This window comes from Stegostoma tigrinum, chromosome 6, assembly GCF_030684315.1.
Source record: "Stegostoma tigrinum isolate sSteTig4 chromosome 6, sSteTig4.hap1, whole genome shotgun sequence".
In the NCBI taxonomy this organism is placed as follows: Eukaryota; Metazoa; Chordata; class Chondrichthyes; order Orectolobiformes; family Stegostomatidae; genus Stegostoma; species Stegostoma tigrinum.
Window position 1 is genome coordinate 98,732,396 of NC_081359.1, and position 22,003 is coordinate 98,754,398.

General features: G+C 42.9%; 1 protein-coding gene across 2 annotated transcripts in view; it reads left to right on the plus strand.

The window, feature by feature from the left end:
• The window catches only part of LOC125453522 (SH2 domain-containing protein 1A-like), a 45,227-nt gene that overhangs the window by 17,557 nt on the left and 5,667 nt on the right, over positions 1-22,003 (plus strand). Inside the window, exon 3 of one of the 2 annotated variants that reach the window (XM_048533235.2) lies at positions 8,991-9,132. In XM_048533235.2, the coding sequence (XP_048389192.2) occupies positions 8,991-9,132 (142 nt within the window). Of the gene's footprint in view, positions 1-8,990; positions 9,133-22,003 lie in introns of those variants that run through there. The other variant, XM_048533236.1, reaches the window with a different exon arrangement.

Genomic DNA, 22,003 nt, shown 5'->3' on the forward strand with positions numbered 1-22,003 from the left:
ATGTGCCTTCAAGTAGCCGTAGCAAAACTGGAGTCAATAGGAATCAAGGAGAAAGCTCAATGCCTGGTAGAGTCATAAAGAGAGATGGCTCTGGTTGTTGGAGGTTAGTCATGTCAGCTTCAGGCTATTTCTGCAGGAGTTCCTCAGAAGATTGCCCTAAGCTTATAGTTTATGACCTTCCCTCGACCATAGGTTCAGAAGTCAGATAGTGTTGTGATTGCATGAGGTGCAGTGCCATTCATAGCTCTTTGCTGAAATACAGCAAGACCCGGACAATATCCAGGTTTAGGCTGACAAATGGCAAGTAACAGTTGTGTGACATAAGTGCCATATAATGACTATCTCTAACAACAGAAAATCTAGCAATATGGAGGACGCAGACACGATAGTGTCTTTTAAGATGTATCTGGACAGGTACATGGATGGGCAGGGAGCAAATGGATACAGACCCTTAGAAAATAGATGACAGGTTTAGACAGACGATCTCGATTGGCACAGGCTTGAAGGGCCGAAGTACCGGTTCCTGTGCTGTAATTTTCTTTGTTCTTTGTAACCTGAAACCCAAAATGTTAACTTTCCTGGTCCTCTGATATTGCGTGGCTTGCTGTGTTTCTCGAGCTCCACATGGTGTTATCTCTGATTCCAGCATCAGCAGTTCTTACTGTCTCTGAGTAGCTTATTGGGGAGGTGATGGCCTAGTGGTATTATTGCTGGACTACTAATCCAGAAACCCAGATAACATTTGAGGGACCTGGGTTTGAATCCTGCCATGGCAGATGGTGGAAATTGAATTCAATAAATATCTTCAATTAAGAATCTAATGATGACCATGAATGCATTGATTGGTGGAGTAGCAGATAGTGAAGGGGACTGTCAGAGATTACAGCAGAATATAGATAGATTGGAGAGTTGGGCAGATAAATGGCAGATGGAGTTCAATCCGGGCAAATGCGAGGTGATGCATTTTGGAAGATCAAATTCAAGGGCGAACTATACAGTAAATGGAAAAGTCCTAGGGAAAATTGATGAACAGAGAGATCTGGGTGTTCAGGTCCATTGTTCCCTGAAGGTGACAACGTAGGCCAATAGGGTGGTCAAGAAGGCATATGGAATGCTTTCCTTCATTGGACAGGGTATTGAGTACAAGAATTGGCAGGTAATGTTGCAGTTGTATAGGACTTTGGTTCGGCCACATTTGGAGTACTGTGTACAGTTCTGGTCGCCACATTACCAAAAGGATGTGGATGCTTTGGAGAAGGTGCAGAGGAGGTTCACCAGGATGTTGCCTGGTATGGAGGGTGCTAGCTATGAAGAAAGGCTGAATAGATTAGGATTATTTTCATTAGAAAGACGGAGATTGAGGGGGGACCTGACTGAGGTCTACAAAATCATGAGGGGTATAGACAGGGTGGATAGCAAGAAGCTTTTTCCCAGAGTGGGGGACTCAATTACTAGGCGTCATGAGTTCAAAGTGAGAAAAGGAAAGTTTAAGGGAGATATGCGTGGAAAGTTCTTTATACAGAAGGTGGTGGGTGCCTGTAAGGCGTTGCCAGCAGAGGTGGTAGACACAGACACGTTAGCGCCTTTTAAGATATATTTGGACAGGTACATGGATGGGCAGGGAGCAAATGGACACAGACCGTTAGAAAATAGATGACAAGTTAGACAGAGGATCTCGATCGGTGCAGGCTTGGAGGGCCGAAGGGCCTGTTCCTGTGCTGTAATTTTCTTTGCTCTTTGTTCTTTGTTCATTGCCGATTGTCGGAAAAACCCATCCCATTCACTCGTCCTTTAGGAAAGGAAACTGCCATCCTTACCTGATCTGGCCTACATGTGTTTCCAGACCCACAACAAATGTGGTTGGCTCTGATCTGCCCTCTGGGAAATTAGGGATGGGCAATGAATGCTGCCATGCCCTTATCCCGTGAATGAATAAAGTAAAATAAAGCTATTTAAATACTCTAGTTACGAAAGCAAATCAGAGGTTAGGTATATTGCAGTGAGGCCAAAACGTGTACACAATATATAAGGCACAAGTCTGGAGATTGATGAAATACTCTTGCCTGGATGAGTACAGTTTCAACAACACAAAACTTGACACCATCCAGGACAAAGCAGTCTGCTTAATTAGCACCACATCTTCAAACATTCACTCCCTCCATCACTGACGCTTACAGTGATCGCAGCAGTGTGTACTATCTACAAGATCAACAGCAGAAATTCACCAGGGCTACTTAGACAGCACCTTCCAAGCCTACAGCCCCTACCATCCAGAAGGACAATGGCATAAAATACATGGAAAGCCATCACCTGCAAGTTCCTCTCCAAGGCACTCACCAACCTGACTTGTAAAATGTCACTGTTCCTTTGATTTTGCTGGATCAAAATCCTGGAACTCCCTCCCTAAAGGCATTGTGAGTCTGCCTAAACCAAATGATTATAGCATTTCGGGAAAGCAGCTCATCACCACGTTCTCCAGGGGACCTGGGAGGCAGCTTGGTCGTGGTGGGCCCAGCAGCAAGTTTGAGCCCAGTTCAGGACTTGGCAGCATCAACAACAGCTGCGTTGCCAAGATTGGCCCAGTGTGGCCTTTGGCAGTGGTGACATTAGTGGAGGCAAGATGGCGCCAAAGAATGGTGTCTCACTTGGCGACAGTGTGGCAAAAGGACTGGAGGCTGGCCAACTGATTCGAGCTGGTATCAGTCTCAGCATTGGGGTTGAAGAGCCAGGATCCAGGTGCATGACTAAACAACTGTATATTCCCTTAAATTTCTACCTTTATATTGCCTGCCTTGGTTTATTTTCTGTATTTTAAGATGTGCCAGAAAGTGACGACATTGTACAACATTTTTCATTATACTTGTAACAAATACACGTGTCATTAAAGAAATCAAATAAATCAAAATACAAGCCCAACCATTGCTATATAAAGGGTTCATTGTCAATTACTTATCGGCTAGTTTCTGGTTGATTTCTACTGACTGTTGCTGTCTTTGTACAAGTATTTATATTTGATAGTAATTGTTAAAGCCTCCAGTGTCTACAGGATGTGGTGTTATGGTGTTAAATGATCTTATCTTGACTTCAAGAAATCTGCACAAAACAATATATGTGAACACTAATTGTTAAACTCATGCGAAGTCATTGTAGTTTTGGCAGCACTTTTCGAAAGTCCCTGGGGTTGACTGCTGTCACTGAACTCCACAGGGGGCTAATAACTGGGACCTGGGGCTCTAGAGGGACTGCAAACAAAAAATGCCAGAAATCACAGTGGGTCAGGAAGCATCCGCAGAGAGAGAGCAAGCTAACATTTCAAATCTAGATGACTCTCCATCAAGAGCGAGAGGGACTGCTGAGTTTGGACAGGGGTGAGACTGCTGTGCTTAAGTCTCACACTGGAGCCTGGGGGATGAGGAAGCAGTTGGTTCTGGTGGTAGTCCGTGATTTTTGTTTGGTCCTGCTTCAGCGTAGAGACAGAAAATTTGGAGCATACTCTTTTTTATGTTGTGCGATTCGTCTGACTTTTCCTGATCAGAATCAAATGACTTCCCCTAGGAGGCTCAAGCTGTCCCTTAGCAGTGCAATTTAGCTTTAACTAGTGCTAGCATCTCACAATTTGGGCCAATTGCTCAAGGGTGTACTCACTCACCTGGGTGGTTTGGATTGGTTGCACTGTACAATGATGTGACAATGAGACTGGTCTAGCAAACCAAATGCATGGGGAAGGATGAAAATTTAGGAGGCACGGTTAGTAAGTTTGCAGATGACACCAGAATTGTTGGTATAGTCAACAGTGAAGAAGGTTATCTAAGATTACAAAGAGATCTTGATCAATTGGGTCAATGGGCTGAGGAGTGGCAGAAGGAGTTTAATTTGAATAAATGTGAGGTATTGTATTTTGGTAAAACAAACAAGGGGAGGTTGTATACAGTTATTGGTAGAGCACTAAGTAGTGTTGCAGAATGGAGAGTCATAGGGGTTCCAGTACATAATTCTTTGAAATTTGCAACACAGTAGACAGGGTGGTTAAGAAGGCATTTAGCATGCTTGCCTTTAATACCAGGCCTTTGAGTGTGGGAGTTGAGACATCATGTTGAGGTTGTACAGGACATCCTGGAGTTCTGTGCGTGGTTCTGACCATCCTGTTATAGGAAGGATATTGTTAAACTGGAGAAGGCTCAGAAAATATGTACCAGGATATTGCTGGGAATGGAGGGTTTGAGATATAGAAATAGTCTGGGAAGACTGGAACTTGTTTCACTGGAGCATCGGAGATTGAGGGTGACCTTATTGAGGTTTATAAAATCATGAGGGATGTAGACGTGGTAGATGACTAGGGTCTTTTCCCTAGGATTGTGGAGTTCAAAACTGGGGGCCATTTTTAAGGTGAGAGGAGAAAGATTTAAAAAGGGCATGGGGGGACAACATTTTTACAGAGTGTGGTTCATACATGGAATGAACTGCCAGAGAAAGTGATGGATGCAGGTACAGTTACAACGAGTTCATGATTAGGAATGGTATGGAGGGATGCAGGCCAAGCGCAGGCAGGTGAGACTAGTTTAGTTTGGGAACATGTCTGTGTGGACTGGTAAGACCAAAGGGTCTGTTTCCATGCTGTGTGACTCTATGTGGTTAAATCCCACTGTGGCAACTGTTGGAACTTAAAATTTCTTTCATAAAAACTAAATGAATTCAAGTAACACAGTGTGGAGCAGGAGGAACACAGCAGGCCAGGTAGCATCAGAGGAGCAAGAAAGCTGACATTTTGGGTCGGGACCCTTCTTCAGAAATGGGCATTTCTGAAGAATGGCAACTTTCCTCTGTTACCTCTGACTCCAGCATCGGCAGTTCTTACTATCTCTAAATGAATTGAAAGCTAGTTTAATGTTGATAATGAAATGACTGTTGTAAAAAGCTAGTGTCCTGTAGGGAAAGGCATTTACTGTACTCACTTGCTTTGACCAACAAGTGACTAGAACCCACAGAAATGTGGTTGAGAGTCACATGACCTCTGAAATTGCTTAGCAAGCTATTTGATTGTATCAAATCTCAAAGGAGTGAAACCAGATTTTAAAAAAAACCCGGCGCTGGCCTGAATGTTGCAGCCACAATGGCAAACCCAAACTTGACAATCTTGTGATGACCTCCATGCTAGCATTGGGACCTTGAGCCAAAACTGGAAGACTTGTCCTCGACACTAGTCAAACAATAGATTGGTATATACACGTGGCAGCAATGTATGCCAGTTACAAGATGCACTGTAACAACTGGCTAAGGCTCCTTGGACAGAACCATCCAAACCTTTGACCTCTACCTCCCAGAAGGACAAGGACAACAAATGCAGTTTCTCTCTAAGCCAAGATCTGTAAATATTCATGAGGTTCATAGGGCTGGAGAAAGTTATAGAAATAGGAGCTGGAGTAGGCCATTCAGCCCTGCAACCCTGCTCCACCATTCAATATGATCATGGCTGGTCATCCACTCAGACCCCTGTACTTGCTTCCTTCCTATATCCCTTGATCCCTTTGATTCTAATAACTATATCTAACTCCGTGTTGAAAGCATTTAATGTTTTGGCCTCAACTGCTTTCTGTACCAGAGAACTCCACACTCTCTGGGTGAAGGGATTTCTCCTCATCTCAGTCTGAAATGGCCTACCCCATGTCCTCAGACTGTGACCCCTGGTTCTTGACTCCCCACTTGCTTGGCTAGTTCGTGTTCGCTTCCAGCAGTGGGTGGGTTTGTGCTGTTTAGGGGAGACCAGCTGGTGAAAGCTGGTAATTCTCTCCGAATTTGGGGCACAGGCACTCTGCGTGCAGAAACAACCTATTGCGTCCACCAACAGCCTGAACCTGCCCAATTAACCCCATGACTACGACCCCCTTTATCCCAGTCTGGAGGTTGTGTCTTTGGGTGCTCTCTTGGGTGCTGCTCCCCGTAGCACTGCTGAGACTACAGGGTTGCTTGCCTGAACAATTAATCAAGAACTGTTGGAGGTGAGATCCCATTTCTTAAAGGGATGGGAGCACAAACAATAGATCATCAGCTAGTAGATTACCTTAGAATCCCCAGTTGGCTGGGAAGGAGTTGTCCTTATTATCAGAGCCATTGCCTGACAAAATCTTGCCCATGTGCTAGTATCCAACATTTATTAAGTGGTTACTGTGGACTCTCCTAAAGATTCTGTGCACATGTCGAAAGAAGAAAGGAAGAATTGCAGTCACATTGTGCTCTTCAGCTAGGGTCTCCTGAAGCACTTCATAATCAATGGAATCATTTTTAAATGAGGATATTTGTTGTAATGTACAAAAGTTGGCAGCCCATTTACACAGAGCAAGGTCCCTGAATAGCAATTACATATGTAGCCGGATCATCTGTTTTAAGGTAATGGTAGAAGGTGAAGTGGTGACCTGAACTTTGCCATTCTTCTTCAAACAGTGGCTTGAAATATTTTGGGCCCATCTAAAAGAGCAAGTGGGGTCTTGATTTAGAGCCTCATTTGAAAACCGGAACAGTTTAGCGCTCTGCAAGCATTGCATGGAAATGTCAGCTGAAACTCTGTGCTCAAGTCTCTTTGTGAGAATTGAACCTAGAACTCTGTGGATGGGTAGAGAGAAACATTCTTGCCGCTAGCCGCACATTGTGTGGAAGTAACTTTTAAACTGAAGAAGAGGGTTAATGGTGACTGACAGGGTGATGAGAACATTTGGCAATGTTCAGCATTTCTAGCAGAGATGAACAAAAAAGGGTGGAAATGTTGCTGATTTGATGCGATTGTGGATTGCACTTTGTCAGGATAGTGTTGGCCAGAAAGCAGGGCCATTAAAAGGCTGGCAGCCCTTCAGTCTCAACAGTACCATCAAGATCAAGGGTCGCTGCTGGGACTCCACCTTTCTTGGGGACGATACTGTCCTGAGAACATGGTAGTTCAGTTAGAGATTGTTGGGACAAATCGGGCCTTCAAATGCAGGGGTGGGTGATGGGGTATGGGGGAAGGGCTGGGCGTGGGTATATGGTTGGATGGGCAAGAGTCGAGTGTATTGCCCATGGATCATATTGTTCTGAGTGGTCTATCCCACTACCCTCTGCACTGCTGCTCAAGTGCCACTGACAATAGGAAAAGGCTTTGGCAGCTTGAGACTCTATTGGTCCCTGGGTAGGTGGGTGATCCTTTGTCTTCTACACCCCTGATAAAATTCTGGGAAACTGGGAAGATGATGGGCACCCCATCCCCCGCCTGCCTTCCTGATTCTCTGCTCATTTACCTCCCAACACAGTTGAGAAGGCCCCATTAAATTCCACTCTACGCTATAAAGCAGCCATGGTTGCTGTCAGTTCCAGACTAATCCATTCATTTCCATTTAACAGGTATACCTTTTAAAGGTAAGATCCCAGATAACAGGAGAAATAGATGCACACGACTTGCAACTAACACTCACTTCAGTAAGGAGCTCAGCCAGAATTAAGCTGGGTATGGCACAGAAAGAGACATTAGATTAGTGACCAAAAGCTTTGTCAAACATGAAGAGGAGAGGGAGGCAGAGACATGAAGAGGCCAAGAGATGGGATTCCAGAAATTAGGGAAAGGAGTCTGAAGGAATGGCCACCAAAGGTAAAGTGATGAAGTTCAGGGGCGTGTAGAAGGCTTGAATTGGTACAGTGCAGAAATCTTAAGTGATTGTGAGTGCATATGAGGATAGATTCAGACAAGCAGAAATAAAACCTGAATTCCACGGCAGCTGGTTCCAGAGGAAAGTTAAATACCTTTTCAATAGCGCAACCTGAGAATAGATCTGCAGATTCATTTCCTGTTTTGAATTAAAAGTGATTAAGTCATTAAAACTCCTGTTAAATCCAAAGTGGCTGGGATATCTTCCAAAGGTAAATAGCAGATTGTGTTCTGGCACAATGTGTTTATTTCATTTGCTTGCTATAAGGAATTGGCAAGTTACCAAACACTACGTAGAGTACAATATCTCGGGGCATTGCAAGATGATGGACCACGTTGATTTACTTTATGATTTATAATAAATATTGCATGCATCTTGGTCGTCTTTCTGATATTTAAAATAATCCCTAGTTATATCAGAATTGCTGGTAAATCGGCCCTCTCTTACCCATCACCATTATGCTTAAGAAAGTGGTGGTGGGCCTCCTGTTTGAACCATTGTGGCATGTGATGTTGAAGATACATTCCAGGGGAACATAGAAGCAGAAGTAGGCTATTCAGCCTGTTGAGCCTGCTCTGCCGTTCAAAACAATCACTGGTGATCATCCACTTCATATCTTTTCCCCATATTCCTTTATATTGTTGGTATTTAGGGATCTGTCAGTCACAACTTCAAACACACAATGACTGAGCTCTCACAGCTGTCTTGGGTTGATGACTCGTTATGTAGAGCGTTCTGGGATTTTGAGTCTCAGGGTATGAAAGAACAATTACATGTTTCGGTGGCATGAGTGGTTAGCGCTGCCTCCTCACAGTGATGGGTGTTCAATTACACTCTCAGGAGACTGTACATGTGGAGTTTCCACATTCTCCCTGCATTTGCATGGGTTTCTTCTGGGTTCTCTGCTTTCCTCCCATGGTCCTAAGATGTGCATTTTAGGTGGATTGGCTGTGCTAAATTGCCCATAGTGTCCAGGGATGTGCCATCTATGTGGAATAACCATGTAATATGTAGGGTTACAGGGATGGGGTAGGGAGATGGGTCTGGATGGATCAATGAGGACTCGATGGACCAAATGGCCTGTTTGCACACTGTATCCAAATTGCAGTGATATATGACTTGGAAGGATATGTGGAGTTTATCTTCTCATGTAATTATTTATTCCTGTATTTCTGGATGTTAAAATGTAATTGATTTGGGAGCTGTTGAGTTTTGTTAGTACACAGTCAAACCTGGAGAGATTGAACATCTCAACTAACTTATATTTCAGTGTCAGTTTTTGTATATACGTTATTTTTATTTTGCCCTTTCTCTCAACAGACGTCAAAAGGAATTCTGCCTCGGTTTTTCAGCAGCATTGAGGAACTCATTTTAATTTACACAAAACCAGACCAAGGCACTGTTGTACCATTACTGCATTCAGTGGAACGTAATGCATACAAAATAGGAAGCCATGATGAAGGTGAGAAGAGTGATACATGTGTGTTCGTTTCAATATAATTTACTCAGTCATCTAGAGGTTAGTGCAATATTTGTTTTGATGAACCATTGACTACAGTATCATGTTTAAGAATCTCACAAGACAATTCATAACTATATGGTGCTCTAACATTTCTGAAACTTTCTTGTTTTTGCACAAGCTGAAGAGACTAATGAACAGAACTTTTAAACTATGCTCTCGGGTCCTAGTCTCCTCAATGAATGGAAATCATTGCTATCAACTTCATCTGTTTCACTTAATGGCCTGAAAATTTTAATTCAAGGATTTAGCACAACTGATTGTTTCTCCATAGCACCAATCCCTGGATGCAAGGATACACAGTTTCAGCAGTTGTCATTGAAATGTTAGCCCACTGATTAGTTGTGTTAGGGGTAGCATGGTGGCTCAGTGATTAACACTGCTACCTCACAGTGCCAGGGACCTGGGCTCAACTCTACCCTCAGGTGATTGTCTGCGAGGAGTTTGCATGTTTTCCCTGTGCCTGTGTGAGTTTCTTTCGGGTGCTCCAGTTTCTTCCCGCAGTCCAAAGATATGCAGGTTAGGTGAATTGGCCATACTGAATTGGCTTGTAGTGTGTAGGCTATGTGGCACGGGGAATGCAGAGTTATAGGGTAGGGGGTGGGTCTTTATGGGATGCCCTTTGAAGGATCAGTGTGGACATGAATGGCCTGTGTCCATACTGTAGGGATTCTATGAGTATGATGGATGCCCGTCTTTAGCTTGATGCTGTAGATGCCCGAGTTCAAGGCTGCTCAATCTAGATCATCAGTGAAAGGCTTAAAGGCAAGGAGTTGTACCTGCTGTGAGGCCAATTCCACTTCTTTAAATTATTACGGACAGCAACTCTCTGTCTACACAACCATTCCCCCTTCTTAGCACATACCCACCCCAAATGGATCAAGTGAAGCACCCTCCTGGAAGTTCTGAATGATGAAGGAGTGCTGAATTGGACATATTTAACATGTTACACTGGAATATTTCCAGATGTGCGTCTAACCGTTTGGAGCAGTAATTCTCCATTAAATAATTTGCACTACTTTCCATTCTGTAAAGACTTTTAAAGCTTAAACTTGTTGTGATCTACCTGATGTTTTGGCTTATCTCCCATTATTCCTACACTTTTTACATTGATAAGCCTAGTTATACCCTAGTTTATGCCCTGAGCCTAGTTGAAATTGAATGCTGAAAATAGAGAAGGGCTTCATTCTGATCATTGATATCATACACTTAGATGAGCACACGAATGAGATGTTCAAAAGAGAGCAAAAAAAAACTAATGGCCACAAAAGAAATCAAATATCAGACTGCTTAATGACATATTGTAATTTTCTTTTATTTGATTTCAGCCTTTAGGCTATTATGCTCAGATGGATAACTTCGAACTGTCCTTTGTATATGCTCATTAATATAATTGTATAGTTTCTCTTAGTGACTTTTGACCACTGTAAAAACAAAAATGGGTGTAGGAACAAAGAAACCTGGGGTCATGTGCAGATCTTTGAAGATGACAGGAAAAGTTTTTAAGATAGAATACAAGATCCTGGGCTTTATTAGCAAAGACATGGAGCACAGGATCAAGGAAGTTATGACAAAAGTTTCTAAATCACTTGTTAAGCTTCAGCTAAAGGATTTTGTTTAATTCTGGGCACTGCACTTCAAGGGGATGTCAAGGCCACAAAGGAGATATACCAATGTAGTACCATGTTTGATGATTTAAGTTAGGTGAAGGGACTAGAAGTGCAGGTGTCTCTGATGTTTTGCAGTAGACATGAATCAGGAAATGTAAGAGAAATGTTTAAAATGATGAGGTGTGTGGTGGAGTTGATAGGGGGAAATTGTTTCCACTGGTAGGAGGGATTGTTACAAGAGGACAGAGATTTAAGATAAATGGCAAAATAATCTAGGCTGGAAGAATTTTGCAACTTTTTTCCCCCGACTGGATGCTCTGAAAGTGTGATGGAAGCAGACTCAATACACTTACTAAAGCCTCTTTAAAGTCACCTCTCTACCTTCTATCGAAGAAAGACCTTAAGCCTATTCAATCTTTCACAGTCAGTATAATTTCTCCCTACATCATAGAATCCCTGTAGGCACTTGGCCCATTGAGTCTGTACCAACCTCCGAAGAGCATCCCACCCAGACCCAGCACCTCACTACCTATCTCTGCATTTACCATAGCTAATTCATCTAACCGGCACATCTTTCAACTGTGAGAAGAAACTACAGCACCCGGAGGAAACCCATGCAGACAATGTGCCAACTCCACACAGACAGACACCCGAGGGTGGAATCAAACCTGGGTCCCTGTCACTATGAAGCAGCAGTGCTAACCATCGAGCCACCCTGATATCCAAATTATATAAGCACCCTTTTGCTCAATATAGTTTGACAAATGAAAGCCATAAGTCATGCCCTATTTTCAATTTGTTTCTGATGTAGCCACGTCTCTATGAAGTTGTGGCATCAGGAAGTTTGTTTTCCCTGTTAAATATTTGTTTTTGTCCTTCTTACTCAAGGTATTGTTGGTTTTCATGTTTTCAGGTGCAAAGAGATGAGCATGCAATTTCTGTGCCATCAAGCATATTTGTGTATTGACCCTCCAAGCAACATCCAGCCCTGTTCAGTTTATTGCGTTTGAAGTTGTTTTCTGACTACCTGCTATAGGTGTACTCACTATCTTGTAGAGTTAAACTGGGCAAGTAAACAGTAAAAGAATATTTTTGCTAAATTGTCAATATATCAAAGGTGCACATGCCTTTCCTCTACTGTGTTGGCTCAGTAAATTGGATGGAAGATCCATTTAAATCAATGCTCATCTCTTAGTTTCACTGGCAGCTCCATGTATCTAAGGCTTTTCCCCTTTAAAGGTTCTTTCTCTCACTCTCCACAGATGCTGCCAGACCTACCGAGTTTCTTCAGCATTCCCTGTGCTTGTTCCTGCTTAACCATCTGTTCCTTCACTTGGTCAGAAGTCACATGACACCACATGTGAAACCACAAGCTTTTGGAGCGTTCCTCTTCACTTCACTTCACCTGATGAAGGAACAGCATTCTGAAAGTTTGTGATTTCAAATAAACCTTTTGGACTATAACCTAGTGTCATGTGACTTCTGACTTTGTCCACCCCAGTCCAACACTGGCACCTCTACACGGCATCCTTCACTTGAGCAGTGATAGGTGAAACCTGTCCTAATTAGGGGCTGGGATTTAACATGATCTACAGAGTACCATCATCCATTTTGTTTTTAATGCTCAAGAATCATTCCACCCCCTCCATATTTCAATGCAGGTGCATGTGTTTCAAAACGGAATTAGATATGTATTTGATAAAAAAGATTTGCTGGGCTGGAGGGGGAAGGGCAAGGTAGTGGGGTATGGACTTGATGTGTCGAATTGTCTCATTCCATACGGCAATCAATGATTTAATCATTTGTGCTGTTGCCACAGTCAAGTCATGAGTCTTGAATATTCTGCACTTCGCATATGATGACAAAAAGTTCAGCTTTTTCTTTCATAACTGATCAAGCAATTAACAAACTTTTAATGAAGTGGTGATACTTTTTACATTGAAGATACTACCTGCCACAATAAGAGTGAAACATTCAGTTATGACAGAAGGGTTTATTTTCCCTTTAAAGTGAGTCATTCAGAATTTCTGACTCATTGTAAGATTATAAGCTCGCTTTATCAGATGGCACTGCGAACATGAAATTACATGATGAAAGATGTTTGGATATAGTAAGCAGTGTTTGAACTGTAGCAGTTTCCTGGTGTAGGATGTCGTAGGCTTAAAGCTAGCTGTTGAGAAATGGCTATTTTTCATAAATGATAGTGAAATAAAGCATTTAATAGAGCTAAATAAAAACCGTAAGAACTGCAGATGCTGTAAATCAGGAACAAAAACAACATTGCTGGAGAAGCTCAGTAGGCCTGGCAGCATCTGTGAAGGAAAAAACAGAGTTAATGTCTCGGGTCTGGTGACCCTTCTTCAGAATGTTAACTCTGTTTTTTTCCTTCACAGATGCTGCCAGACCTGCTGAGCATCTCCAGCAACTTTGTTTTTGTTCCTGCATTTAATAGAGCCACTTCTCTCCCCATCCCCATGTTGCCTTTCCGATAAAGGTAGGGAACATTGGAGACTGGGACATCCCAGGCTAGTTCTGCACTTGGTTCACTTTTCATTGTTAACACAAACATAATGTTGGCCGCCAAACAATCCCAAATGGTGCCCATCTCTCAGCAGCTGGCAGTCATTCTGGTATAACTGTATCTGCCAATTTTTTCATTTCTTTTCCATATAGAAGCATGAGAAAAAGCTGGGAATAAGTAGCTGGAATGCTTGAAATGTGTTTAAACTAACTCTGACAGAAAACCAACAACTAAGTCATTAATCTATGTTTTCACGTTGTAATTTTGCTTTTCTAGCTGGTGATTGAGATGGTAGCTGCCCACTTTGGTGACTTTACCTTGTATACACTGCTACTACTGAGCAGCGGTAGTGGAGAGAGTAGATTTTAAGTAATCTGCAAAACATTTGTGGTCTGAATTTGTAGGCTGTCAACAAATTAGATATTAATCACATTTGTATTTCCTGTGAACTTTATATAAACTGTTGCATCTTACTTTTTGATTTCCTAATAAGCCGCACTGCATTGTGGAGATAGCTTACAATCAGGTTCGCACCTTCTAGGACTCTTTCACTGTATTCCTTCTCCAAACAAATAAACTTCTGCAGTTGTCATTCTATCCAACTCATCCTTTTGCTGATGAACAGCCTCTTAATTTGTAAATTTATTTCAAAATCATTGCACACATAATTTCTGAAGTGCATTCTCCAGGCTCTTTCAGTAGGGCAGAGATAATGGGAACTGCAGAATCCAATATAACAAAGTGTGTAGCTACACAGCAGGCCAAGCAGCATCTCAGGAGCACAAAAGCTGACGTTTCGGGCCTAGACCCTTCATCACAGAAGGGGATGGGGAGAGGGTTCTGAAATAAATAGGGAGAGAGGGGGAGACGGACTGAAGATGGATAGAGGAGAAGATAGGTGGAGATGAGAACCTGTTCTTCCTCTCACCTGTCCCCTTCTCCCATCTCAAGCCGCACCTCCATTTCCCATCTACCAACCTCATCCCACCCCCTTGACCTGTCCATCCTCCCCGGACTGACCTATCCCCTCCCCACCTCCCCTCCTATATTCTCCTCTCCACCTATCTTCTCCTCTATCCATCTTCAGTCCGTCTCCCCCTCTCTCCCTATTTATTTCAGAACCCTCTCCCCATCCCCCTCTCTGATGAAGGGTCGAGGCCCGAAACGTCAGCTTTTGTGGTCCTGAGATGCTGCTTGGCCTACTGTGTTCATCCAGCTTCACACTTTGTTATCTTTCAGTAGGGCAACACCGTTTCAATATTTAGAAGATATAATTTCTTTATACCCCTTCAACTGGACACAATAATCGCAGAAGAGTAATAAACTCTCAGAGCATCTGTTAAAAAGAGATTCATTTAACAACATAGATAACAAAGTGTGGAGCTGGATGAACACAGCAGGCCAAGCAGCATCTTAGGAGCACAAAAGCTGATGTTTCGGGTCTAGATCCTACATCAGAAAAGGATGTTTCGGGCCTAGAGCTCTGAAGATACTGCTTGGCCTGCCGTGCTTATCCAGCTCCACACTTTGTTATCTCGGATTCTCCAGCATCTGCAGTTCCCTTCATTTAATAACATGACAGATCCTCTCTCAGTTATTTCTTTTAATTCTTATCTTCTCCACACGTCTCAAGTGGACCCTAGTGGTATTATCACTGTAATGTTAACCGGAGACCCCAATAATGTTTTGGGAATGCAGGTTTGAATCCTGCGACGGCAGATGATGGAATTTGAGTTCTATAAAACTCTGAAATTAAGAAACAAATGAAGACTATGAATCCATTGCCAGTTGTTGGAAAAACCCATGTGATTTACTAAGACAGTAGGAACTGTTGATGCTGGAGAATCTGAGATAACAAAGTGTAGAGCTGGATGAACACAGCAGGCAAAGCAGCATCATAGGAACAGGAAAACTGATGTTTCGGGCCTGGGCCCTTCTTTAGAAATGGGGGAGGGGAAGGGGATTCTGAAATAAATAGGGAGAGAAGGATAGAAGATGGATAAAAGAGAAGATAGGTGGTGAGGAGACAGGCAGATCAAAGAGGCAGGGTTGGAGCCAGTAAAGGTCAGTGTAGATGGGGAGTTAGGGAGGAGATAGGTCAGTCCAGGGAGGATGGACAGGTCAAGAAGGCAGAATGAGGCTGGTAGGTAGGAGACGGGGGTGGGGCTTGAGGTGGGAGGAATGGATAGGTAGGAGGAAGGACAGGGTAGGGATGCGGGGACGAGTTGGGACTGGTTTTGGAATGCGGTTGTGGGGAGGGGAGATTTTGAAGCTTACTAATGTCCTTTAGGGAAGGAAACTGCCATCCTTACCTGGCCTGTCCTAGATGTGACTCCAGACCCACAGACTCTTAACTGCCCTCTGGGCAATAAATTTTGGCCTGGCCAGTGATGCCCTCATCCTGTGCATGAGTAAAGGAATAAAAAATACAGAAAAGCAGATTTATACCCAGCCTGATAATTTCCAGATAAAAGAATTATGGATGCTGTAAATCAGAAACAAAACCAGCATCTGGCAGCATTTGTGAAGAGAAATCAGAGTTAACATTTTGGGTCGTGAAACCTTAACTCTGATTTCTTTCCAGAGGTGCTGCTAGACCTGCTGAGATTTTCTAGCCATCTCTGTTTTCGTTTCTGATCATTTCCAGCTCAGACTGTAGTGCAATTTAAATGTGCTTGGCATAGGAATGACTTTGTTTTTCTTTCTTGTTTCTTCCCAAGTCTTAGATGTTTGTTTCCCATAAAAAGGGTGTTTTCTCCTGAGGAATTTTGTTAATGATTGTATCAGCAAAGGTAAAATTGCATGGAATTTACAATGCAATTACAGGTCATTTGGGTCAGCTTGTCTATGCTGGTGTTTGTGCATCTGACAAGCCTTCTCTCATCTTATTTCATCATCCTGTTCCTTTCTAATAACACAATGTTAATATTTGAGCCTTTCCTGGACTCCGCGGAGGAGCCAGAAGACCAGGAAATTGCCAAAATTATGGTCTTTTAAAAAAGGCTGTAAAGATAATTTCAGCAATTATAGACAAGTTAATTTAACTTCACTAGTGGGAAACCTTTGGGAACAATTATTCAGGATAGAATCAGTAATCACATGGAGCAGGATGAGTTGATGGGAAAGAACGTACGGGGAAGTTGAGTTCAATTAACTTGCTGGAGTTTTTTTGAACAAGTAATGGAAAGGGTAGATAAGGATAACACTATTGAGATGATACACATTAACTTCCAGAAAACATTTGATACAGACTTGTAGCTCATGGTTACAAAAGGATAGAGGCAACATGGATAAAAGTTGGCTGAGCGATAGAAAATACAGAGTAATGGTCAATGGATATTTCTCAGGCTAGTGGATAGTTTCATAGCTAGGGATAATAGGAACAGCAGATGCTGGAGAATCCAAGATAACAAGGTGTGGAGCTGGATGAACACAGCAGGCCAAGCTGCATCTTAGGAGCAGGAAGGCCGGTGTTTTGAGCCTAGACCCTTCATCAGAAACAGGGGAGGGGAAGAGGGTTCTGAAATAAATAGGGAGAGAGGGGGAGGTGGATCGAAGATGGATAGAAGAGAACATAGGTGGAGAGGAGACAGTCAAGTTAAAGAGGCGTTTTGGCAGGAGGTTGGGTGGGAGGAGGTGTATTCTAGGTAGCTGTGGGAGTTGGTGGGCTTGAAATGGGTATCAGTTTCTAGGTGGTTGCCTAAAATGGAGACAGAGAGGTCCAGTAAGGTGAGGGAGGTGTTAGAGATAGTCCAGGTGAACTTAAGGTTGGGGTGGGAGGTGTTGGTGAAGTGGGCGAACTCCCAACCACCTTCCTGCAAAAATGCCATCCCCTATTCTCAATTCCTTCGCCTCCGCCACATCTGCTCCCAGGATGAGACATTCCACTCCCGTACATCTCAGATGTCCTTGTTTTTCAAGGACCGCAACATCCCCCCCGCAGTGGTCGAGAACGCTCTCGACCGTGTCTCCCACATTTCCAGCAACTCATCACTCACACCTCGTCCCTACAATAACGACCAAAAAAGAATCCCCCTCATCCTCTTGTACCACCCCACCAACCTCTGGATCCAATGCACCATCCTCCGACACTTCAGCCATCTACAACCCAACCCCACCACCAAAGACATTTTCCCTCCCCAACCTTGTCTGCTTTCCGGAGAGACCACTCTCTCCGTGACTCCCTTGTTCGCTCCACACTCCCCTCCAACCCCACCACACCCAGCACCTTCCCCTGCAACCGCAGGAAGTGCTACACTTGCCCCACACCACCTCCCTCACCCCCATCCCAGGCCCCAAGATGACTTTCCACATCAAGCAGATGTTCACCTGCACATCTGCCAATATGGTGTACTGCATCCGTTGTACCCGGTGTGGCTACATCTACATCGGGGAAACCAAGCGGAGGCTTGGGGACCGCTTTGCAGAACACCTCTGCTTGGTTTGCAATAAACAACTGCACATTCCAGGCGCGAACCATTTCAACTCACCCACCCATTCCTCAGATGACATGTCCGTCTTGGGCCTCCCTCCGTGCCACAATGATGCCACCGGAAGGTTACAGGAACAGCAACTCATATTCCGCTTGGGAACCCTGCAGCCCAATGGTATCAATGTGGATTTCACCAGCTTCAAAATCTCCCCTCCCCCCAATGCATCCCAAAACCAGCCCAGCTCGTCCCCGCCTCCCTAACCTGTTCTTCCTCTCACCTATCCCCTCCTCCCACCTCAAGCTGCACCCCCATTTCCTTCTCGACTAACCTCATCCCACCCCCTTGACCTGTCCGTCCTCCCCGGACTGACCTATTCCCTCCCTACCTCCCCACCTACACTCACCTTTAGAGACTCCATTACCGCCTCTTTAACCTGTTTGTCTCCTCTCCACCTATCTTCTCCTCTATCCATCTTCTATCCACCTCCCGCTCTCTCCCTATTTATTTCAGAGCCCTCTTCCCCTCCCCCATTTCTGATGAAGAGTCTAGGCCCGAAATGTCAGCCTCCCTGCTCCTAAGATGCTGCTTGGCGTGTTGTGTTCATAGCTAGTGATTGGAATACTGCCTGGAAATCTGATGAAGGTAGATTCAATTGAGGCATTAAAGAGGACATTGGATGGCTTTGTTTTGTACTGATAATTCTGTGGTGCTCCTTCATGTGCTTACCTAACTTCCCTGAAATCCACCCGTGTTCTTTATTTCAACTGCTGCATGTAGTACAAGTTCTATATTCCAATAACAATAGCAACAACAACAAATTTTACCTCTGTTTTTCTGTTCACAGATGCTGCCAGACTTGCTGAGTTTCTCCAGCAACTTTGTATTTGTACCTAATTTATAACATCTGCAGTTCTTTCGGTTTTTATTCCATATTCCAATAACCCTGATTGAAGAAGTAACTCCCAATATTGGATTTACTTTGTTTTTGTGAGATCTAATTTTGGATTTTTCCATATCTTCTCTCCTGCTGTCTATCAAAGTCTTCATAATCTTGACTTTTCTACTCCTCTGATGCTTCCTGGCCTGTTGTGTTCCTTCAGTTCCACACTGTTGCCTCTGACTCCGGCAGCTGCAGTTCTTTCTTTCTCCCAGTTAGCCACCAGGCTTTGTTTAAATTTTAAACCAGGCAGGTTGATTCTGATTGGTCAAGACACGGCCCTGAGAAGCACACCAATGAATATCTGTCACCTATCCTAATGAAATAAATATGTTCCCTTCATACAGTATAAATGCTGTTTTTGCTTTATTTTGACATTTCTTGCAAATTGTCCTGATGATTGGAGGATGAAAAGCTTTGACAATTGTTTTAATGAATAGACAAATTAATTTTTTTAGTCATAACAGAAACACCTTATATCAATATTGCATCTTTAATGTAATAATGTCAAAAGTATAACGCAACAAAGTTATTAAAGAAATTTGACGCTAAGTCACTTAGAGATATATTGGATCAACTTACTATAAGCTATGTCAAGAGATGAATTTTAAGGAGTGGCGTGATGGATGAGAATGAGGTTGAGATATGGAAGCTGGAAGGAGAGTATATCAGACTTCTGTGCTTAAGCGACTGATGGAATAATTAAATCAGGAATGCTCAAGAGACCAGAATTGAGGGGCGCAGATATCTCAGAGTTGTGAAGCTCAAGGAGATCACAGAGAATGAGAGGTATTTAATCATGGAGGTATTTGATAAAAAAGAATGTAAACTTTAAGGTCAAAATATTTCTTGTCTGGGAGCCAATGTATGTGAATAAACTAATGGTGGTAATTTGATTGCAGCTTCTCTGTGTTAAGACGAAGGCAGAAGAGTTTAGATAACCTCATATTTACTCCGTATGCTTGTGTTTTCCCCATTTCTCTCAATTCCTTCTTCCCCCATTCATTTGACTCTTGAATCCATTTATACCTCGCATTTCAAATTCTTTCTCTGATTAATCTTTCCTCAACATTATTATATTTCTAAAAAATCCCTGATGTGACATCCTTCTTTAATATTTTCCTTGTGACTCATTGCTCACAAGAACCTTCCGTCACCTTGAATAATTTACCTTAGTCATAATCTGATTCCCCACTTGCCAGGATGGGTGAAGCTCCAACAACACTCAAGAAGCTTGATATCATCCAGATCCAAACAGCCTGCTTGATTGACACCACATCCACGAGCATCCTCTCCTTTCACCACCCCTCCCCCCCCACCGATGCTCAGTAGCAGCAGTGTACGCTATCTACAAGAAGTACTGCAGAAATTCGCCAAAGCTTCTTAGACAGCGCCTTACAAACCTACGGCCACTTCCATCAAGAAGGACACGAGCAGCAGGCATATGGGAATACCGCCTTCTGCAAGTCCCTCTCAAAGGCACTCACCATCCTGACTTGGAAATATATTGCTGTTTCTTCACTTCCATTGTGTAAAATTCCAAGAATTCCCTCCCTAAGGGCATTGCGGGTCAACCTACTGCATGTGGTCTACAGCTGTTCGAGAAGGCAGCCCACCAACACCTTCTCGAAGGCAACTCGGAATAAGCAATAAATGCTGGTCAGCCAGTAATGCCCATGTCCCATGAAACACAAACAATCCTGTATCTTTTCTAAATTAGAAGGCTTAACAATCCAGAATCATTTTTCAGAGTGGAGTGACTGTTAGCCTGTTTCATTGGAGTGTGTCCCACAGTTCGAAGTGAAGTGAATGGCTGGTTATGCTATTTTGTTTGGCATTGATTATTGGCTATGCTACTGGGAAAGCTCCTTGCTCTTTCAAGGCTCTTCAACATTTATTGGTATGAGGTTCAACGATTAGCTCTTTATCCTGGAAAGAACAGCAATATCAACTGTTGCAAGGTAACGGGTTGAAAAATAACATTAGGTATCTAATTTGGAAGAGTAAAAGCTGGCGAAGCCCTATTAATTTTATGCCACAACTTCATTCGATCTGGATATGGTGACTTTACTAGTCTGTACCATAGAAGAGTTCTTCTTGATGATATGCAACAAGTTTAGTGTGTGGCAATCCAAGTAAATAGTTTGCAGGTAAATCAAAATACACTAGTTCCCATGCCGAACAGATGCAGAACTGGTTTTCTGATTGATCTTGGCTTTTCCAGAAAAAATATTCTTCAATTCGTGTCTCAAACCAATTTCTCTTATCAACTTAGCTGATTCATTTAGCACAGATGCTGCTGTCTTTATTACGCTAGCATTCAAGTACTGGTCTTAAAAAATAAATAAAACAAATCCAATAGACCGCGGTTTAAGTTCATATATCAAGACAGTCCGCAGTTGTGCTTTCTTGCTCGTCTTGTTTTTATAATTGTCAGATAACTTACACATTTTATGTTTCATCTAGAGAGTATATTTGATTACATTTCATTTATATCTGTTAGGATGCCTACACTCTGCAACAGTCGGTGTCAGTCAGATCAATTTAATTTGTCAATATTTTTCTATTATATCGATTTTCATTTGTTATTATGAATTACATCAGTATGTGAATTCCCAGCAACTGAGATGGTAGTGATCTATGTGATTATTCTGCCTCCTAACACCCCACCTATTTATTTTTTGCTTTGTGCTTAATAGAATTTTCCCTCCCCAGGAAAGAACAAAAGTTTTAGTTAGGGAAACAGAAAATGTGCAGCAATTCAGACAGAGGAGAATGAAGAAAATTGGCTGACATATTTTTCTTAAAGTGCTCTTATGATATGCATATAGCAATGTTCTTGAGAAGGCAGGAGTGAGCTGCCTTTTGAAGCACAGGTACTCCCATGTGCTGTTAGATCCAAGGTTACGATAATCTGACCCCTACTATGGTGAAAGAACAGTGATAATCAAACCGAGATGGTGTATGACTAGATGGTGATGGTGTTCCCGTTGCACCTTTCACTCTTGTCCTGCTAGATAGTGGAGACCACAGATTTGGGAGGTGTTTGTGAAATCTTATGTTTAACCAGCAAAGAAAGTAGCAGAACAAAGTAGTGCTGGAGACAATTGCAAGTAGAAAGAGCACTCTGCAAGATTAAGCCTCCACAAGAGAGACTGTTGTGCATACAAATAGAATTCCGCTGGGATATTTGTGTTTAGCTCTACCATTGTGCCTGTTCTAACAACTTGCATTCAGAAAGTTACTCCATATTACTGCACATCAGGAATACATTTCCATGGTGAAATAACTCCACAGAGGCCAGTATCCCATC